Source organism: Gossypium hirsutum, chromosome D04 (genome assembly GCF_007990345.1).
Source record: "Gossypium hirsutum isolate 1008001.06 chromosome D04, Gossypium_hirsutum_v2.1, whole genome shotgun sequence".
Classification (NCBI taxonomy): domain Eukaryota; kingdom Viridiplantae; phylum Streptophyta; class Magnoliopsida; order Malvales; family Malvaceae; genus Gossypium; species Gossypium hirsutum.
The window spans coordinates 16,694,254-16,700,816 of record NC_053440.1 but is presented as its reverse complement, the minus strand read 5'-3'; the positions used below and the strand labels follow the sequence as shown (position 1 = coordinate 16,700,816).

At 29.9% G+C, this 6,563-nt stretch overlaps 1 protein-coding gene across 1 annotated transcript; it reads left to right on the top strand.

Annotated features, from left to right (window-relative positions):
* Window positions 1–3,395: 3,395 nt before the first annotated feature.
* LOC107899700 (lysine histidine transporter 1) lies at window positions 3,396–6,306 on the top strand. The gene is made up of 8 exons (XM_016825471.2): window positions 3,396–3,524; window positions 4,135–4,292; window positions 4,390–4,773; window positions 4,881–5,274; window positions 5,342–5,447; window positions 5,537–5,628; window positions 5,759–5,827; window positions 5,911–6,306. Exons 1-8 carry the CDS (start codon window positions 3,474–3,476, stop codon window positions 6,007–6,009), a joined length of 1,353 nt encoding a protein of 450 aa, XP_016680960.1. The 5' UTR covers window positions 3,396–3,473; the 3' UTR covers window positions 6,010–6,306.
* Window positions 6,307–6,563: the final 257 nt, after the last annotated feature.

Here is a 6,563-nt window from a genome sequence, read left to right as displayed (position 1 = left end):
CAATTTATGAATATATATCTCGTGTATTCCATGTATTTACAACATATTTCACATTTTATTTTCAGTTTACTGTCTCATATTCTTAGCCCAAAGTAGATTTTATAGAACACACCGGATATACGGAACAAATACAGAGGTGTATTATTATGCACTAATGAACAGAAAGTGCTAAACATAGAGCACAAATGTGCTAAACAGAGAGCACTGTCGTACTAGTAATCAGAGAGCACCAACGTGCTAATAATCAGAGAGCGCGCTAAAGTTCCTTAATGGCATGCCACTAATATCCCAGTTCTAAATTCCGTCTATTTGGGCATTAAAACTGAATTTTATACATATAAAAAATAATCCAAATATAATATTTGCACAATTTCACATTTACACATATATAACTTCATAATATATATATTCTAATTCAATTCAACCAATATAATTTCATCACATGTCAAGACAATTCATTTCAATTGTAAAACACAATAATTCTCACCTCAATCATTTACTATAACATTTAATCAAAATACAACAATTAATAATTAGATTCGGATTATAGAAATACAAACCAGGAATTCCTAACTATTCCTCGTCAACTATATTTTCCCCCCTTTTTAGTCGAGAATCCTGGTACAACGCTAGCTACAGAATTAAAACAAGTAAAAATCATCTATACAACACCATTCAATCTCACATTAAATATTTTAATTTTTACTCAATATTTTCCTAAATTCCAATTTAGTCCCTAAACCGAGACTAAGTTTTATTCTAAAAACTAATTTCATATTTTCATTCCATTCCCACTTTAAACTAATTTAACTCTCTAATTTCACCAGAAATCCCTAATTTTGAAATTCTCTCAATTTAGTCCATACTATTCAAAATTTATGTTTTATTTTACAAATCAACCCTTTACTAACTCCTAACTTGAAATTCAATAAATATAACCCCTAATTCATCAATTAATTCAACATGAACAACATCTAAAAATTTACTAACTTTCAAAATTTCAACTTAAATCAAGTAGTATATTGTTCTAGAATTTCAAAAACATTAAAATTATAAAAAAAATGAACTTAATTGACTAACCAATTGAACTTGAAAACTTTAAAACCCTTGGCGGTGGCTTCCTTCTTTCTCTTTTTCTTTTTCTTTCTTTTTCGTTTTTGTTTCTCTGTTTTCGTTTCAATTTCCATTATGTTTCCTTTCTTTTATTTGTTTATAATATAGTATAATATAATATAATATAATTACTTATTTATTAAGTTAATATAATATATATTTTAATTAAAAATATCTTTGATATTTCTCTTATAAACCGCCTCAACTTTAGAAAAAAGGCGTAATTCCCCTTTAGTCCTTTTACTTTTTCTTCAATTTATAATTCAACTTTCACCCTATATGTAATTTAGTCGTTATGCCTAATTACTTTTAATTCAAGCAAATTCACTTAATCGAAACCTAATTAACTACACAACTAGCTTCGTAAATATTTATTAAAAATATTTACGAATCCGATTTACCGGAACGGAGTCCTGAGAATGCGTTTTTTTTCAATTTTGTCTTTTTTAATCAATTAACCATCGAAACGTTAAAATTTCTTAACGAAACTTTAATACTACCCTAATGACACTCCGTAAATATTTATAAAAATATTTACGGCTAAGTTTATAATATCAAGGTCTCGATACCTCCTTGTCGATCCAATTTACCTAATAATTTCTTTTAAATCACAAAATTCACTAATTCAAAAATATTTCTAAAATCAGGCTTAACTTATAATTATTAATTAATTAATTTTTCTAACTTTTTCATCAGATTTAGTGATCTCAAATTACTATTTTGACACTACTGAAAATTGGGTTGTTACAGGTTCTATCCAAATTTATATTAGGTTAGATCTAAATGCATTTAAATTATCAACCCGTCCATTTGTGCTTTATAATAGTTTAATTTTGATCGGAATATAAGAATGTGTTTCTTGTAATTCTATTTTAAATTTTTTAATTTTATAATTTAATAAGTATTATTTTTATATTCTCTTAAAAATTTTAAGAATAAGAATAATTTTTAATGAATAATTTAATTAAAAAAATTTTCCTTTACTAAAACTATTAAAAATATAATATCTTACTAATACTTTAAATTTTAGGGTAAACTATAAAAGTAGTCACTCAATTTTGGTGAAATTTCTTTTTTTTCTCCACTAAACTATGAAAAGTTACATTTTGATCACTAAAGTTATTGAGTTATAAAATTTTGGTCACTCTTCTGTTAATTGTCCTAACAACCTTAACGAAAAAGTGAGGTAGAACATTAATTCAAGGGTTAATGTAACAACCTTAATGAAAAAGTGAGGTGAGACATTAATTCAAAGGTTAATATCCAATTTGATCCATGAATTATAGCTAAAACATTTAATTTATTACTTTTACAATATTTTCAACAATAATTCTTAAAAAATTAAAAATATTTAAAAAATTATGAAATTTCATTTATTTTTTGAAATTATAAAAATATTTTTAAAAATTATAATTATGTAAAAAAGTAAAAAAAAATTCAAAAAAATTCTAAACATTATATAATAATCAAAACACATACTTACAATTTTTTTTTAAAAATCATAATTATGAAAAAAAATTCATAATAAACAAAACACGTACTTACATATTTTTATAAATTTTATGACTTTCTAAAGATTTTTTTATATTTTTCAGAATAATTTTAAAAATATTGTAAAAGTATGAAATTAAATGTTTTAGTTATAGTTCAAAGATCAAATTGTATATTTACCCTTAAATTAATGTGCCACCTCACTTTTCCGTTAAGGCTATAATGACTATAACGGACGAGTGACCAAAACATTATAAGTTAATAACTTTAATGATCAAAATATAATTTTTATAATTTAGTATTAAAAACTGAAATTTCATGTGATATTTTTATAATTTACCTTAAATTTTAACATAGTTTTCAATTCTAACTTACTTGGTTACGTGTATATTAGATAGATCGTAGACGTAAACAATTTTGAGCATGCAAATGTGTAAGTATTTTATTGCGTAGATCATATATATATATATATCACATGATTTAATATTCTAATAACTAGTAAAATATACTTAATAAGTTTCAACTCTTTTATATGATGATTCATGGTCATCATATGTACGTGGACTCCATGTTGATCACGTAAAATCAAACTCTGTTTTTGTTTTTTTCTTTATCTTTCTAGTTTATGAGATAAGCTAATCACACATATTAATATATTATTAAAAATAAAATAAATATGACGAAATTATTAATGTGATGTTTTACTATTCGATAAATTATTATTTTGAAAATTCAAAATCGTTATTTTCGAGTTTCGACAAATTTTGAATTAATTATCTTTTCAAGTGGGGTTTCTCTATAAATACTAACCAAAATCACCTGGATTTAACTTTCATTCTTCTTCTGTTTGCTGTGTTTTGCTCTCAGATATGGAAACTCAACCTTCTTCCGATAATGGTTATGCCGGGAACAACACTAGTGTAAGTTTTTCTACCCTTTAATTTGCATGCAATTATTTTCAAACTCATTGGCCTTTTTTTCCTTCTTTACCTCTTTAGCTTCTGTCATGAGACTATGAAAGCTTATGAAAAGCCTAAATAACTTTGATGAAAATATCTGCAATCATTAAGATTTTAAATATTTTTCTTCTTCTTAATCCTGAGCTTGAAAAGATTATTCTGGTGTTCAGTGGGTTCTTTTCTGTTTACCCACGTAATATCAATGGTTCATCACAAATCGTTACTGTGTATATTTACTTTTTCTCATTGACTGTATAATTAAGTCACTTCACGTGCTTGGGTGAGGGTACCTTTCTACTCACGCCACCTTAATTATTTTCAACTTTGGTTATCTCAAGTGACCCTTTGTCACAAGGAATTGCAATTGAATGATATTTTTGGTTTCTATAGGGAATCTATATTATAAATAACCCTCTTTCGCTGGCGTGGCAGTTTTACAACAAGTGTTCAGTTGATACGTTATCAGATTTTTTTATATGATATTTAAGTTCTCTACATCTGTATGTTTGGTATCTGCTATAAAGTTATATGTATATATATAATAGACAACTGTTTTCATTGTCAATGACAGTCTGAAGAAAATTTAAAAAGGCAGAAAGAAATTGATGCATGGCTGCCAATTACATCATCAAGGAATGCGAAATGGTGGTATTCAGCTTTCCACAATGTGACAGCAATGGTTGGAGCTGGTGTCCTCAGTCTCCCCTATGCATTATCAGAACTTGGGTGGTAATGTTCTCAACACTTCATTCATTGCAAGCTTAATTATTGTAGCCAAGCAAGCAAGTGTATAGTCTTCATTTAACTTCTGTATTTGCTTTTTCAGGGGACCTGGTGTGGCTATCCTAGTCCTATCATGGATCATAACTCTCTATACTCTATGGCAAATGGTCGAGATGCACGAGATGGTTCCCGGAAAACGTTTCGACCGATACCATGAACTCGGCCAATACGCCTTTGGCGAAAAACTCGGTCTCTACATTGTGGTGCCACAACAACTTATTGTTGAAGTTGGTGTCTGTATAGTTTACATGGTTACAGGCGGTAAATCATTGGAGAAGTTCCATGACACTGTCTGCAGTACCTGCAAACAGATAAAACTAACCTATTTCATCATGATTTTCGCCTCCGTTCACTTTGTGCTGTCTCACCTCCCCAACTTCAACTCCATTTCTGGTGTCTCCTTGGCTGCAGCAGTCATGTCCTTGAGGTATCTATCCATCCATCTATCTATCTATCTATCTATCTATCTATCTATCTATCTATCTATCTATCTATGTCTAATGCATGATTTGGTGGTTATTATTGCCATACCAGTTACTCTACAATTGCTTGGGGAGCTTCAGTGGCAAAGGGTGTTCAACCAGAGGTACAATATGGGTACAAAGCCAAGACTGCAGCAGGGACAGTGTTCAATTTCTTCAGTGGTTTGGGAGATATAGCTTTTGCCTATGCAGGCCACAATGTGGTCTTGGAGATCCAAGCTACAATCCCATCTACACCCGAAAAGCCCTCAAAAGGACCGATGTGGAAAGGCGTTATCGTTGCATATATCGTCGTGGCCTTGTGCTATTTCCCTGTTGCCTTAATTGGCTACTGGATGTTCGGCAATTCTATCGAAGACAACATTCTCATCTCATTGGAGAAACCAGCATGGCTTATTGCAATGGCTAACATATTTGTAGTTATTCACGTGATTGGAAGCTACCAGGTTTATATAGATCAATATTTCTTATCATTATTGTTTTAGATTCTATCTTAATTTTGGTTTTAAGCAGATCTATGCAATGCCGGTGTTCGACATGATCGAGACCGTACTAGTAAAGAAACTAAATTTCAGACCCTCGACGACACTTCGATTCTTTGTTCGAAACTTTTATGTTGGTTAGTGAACTCTTTTAACTTATTTCAACAAATTTGAAAGCAAATCAAAGACGTGATTTATATATATATGTTCATATCTTCTTTCGCAGCATTTACGATGTTTATTGCCATTACCTTTCCCTTCTTTGGTGGTCTTCTCGGATTTTTCGGAGGATTTGCCTTTGCACCAACAACATACTTTGTAAGTCGCATTCTCTCTCTTCATGTCATCTTAGTTTTCGGTAGTATCCCAGAGATTTAAAATTCGAAACTCAGATTTCCCATTGTGGCGCCCTTCAATTACTCAATCTGAATTTTGTTTTCTTCTTCAGCTGCCTTGCATCATATGGCTTGCCATCTACAAACCAAAGAAATTCGGACTATCATGGTGGACTAACTGGGTAAGAGAAGTTGATTCAAACTTCACCAACCTCATTGTCTCAATGTGCTGATTTGGCTCTTTTTTTTTTTGTTTTTTGCCCAGATCTGCATCGTATTTGGTGTATGCTTGATGGTGCTGTCACCAATTGGAGGGTTGAGACAGATCATACTGCAAGCCAAAGAATATGAATTTTACTCTTAAATTGAAGTAGGGGATGTAGGAACAACTGAAGAAGCTGATGATAGTTAAAGCCATTGTCAATAGTGAACTTTGACAGCATTCATCGGAACAACTGAAGAAGCTGATGATGGTCCGTGGCATTGATTATTTGGTTCTTATGAACAAGGGAACTGTGGCCGTTGAGAGCAAACTACATGAGAATTTACCACCTTTGCTTTTGCATTTATTATTTTTATACTTGTTTTCAATATAAAGTGAATTGACCGAGTGTATGTATATATTTTTATTATTCAATAAAATAGTTAAAATATATGTAAACTATAAATATCTATACTTTTTTATCTTTATAAAATCTACGTAATTAATAAATTAATAATATTATCAATTTATTCAAGGTTATAAATTTAAAAGCCTTTAACAAAAATAAAGCAATTAAACTCTTCGACTTAACTCGTACTCAATTCAACTCTTAACATTAATCCAAAAGTTCAATTAAACTCTTCCGACTCTTAAAACCAGCTAACATGCTTATCAAATTACAATACGTGACAGGTCCAAATTTAAGATTTTCATTG

Coding starts and splice junctions, on each gene's coding strand:
- LOC107899700 (XM_016825471.2), top strand. CDS start 3,474: ATGGAAACTCAACCTTCTTCCGATAATGGTTATGCCGGGAACAACACT. Junction 4,293..4,389: donor GCATTATCAGAACTTGGGTG/GTAATGTTCTCA, acceptor TTGCTTTTTCAG/GGGACCTGGTGTGGCTATCC. Junction 5,629..5,758: donor TTGCACCAACAACATACTTT/GTAAGTCGCATT, acceptor TTTCTTCTTCAG/CTGCCTTGCATCATATGGCT.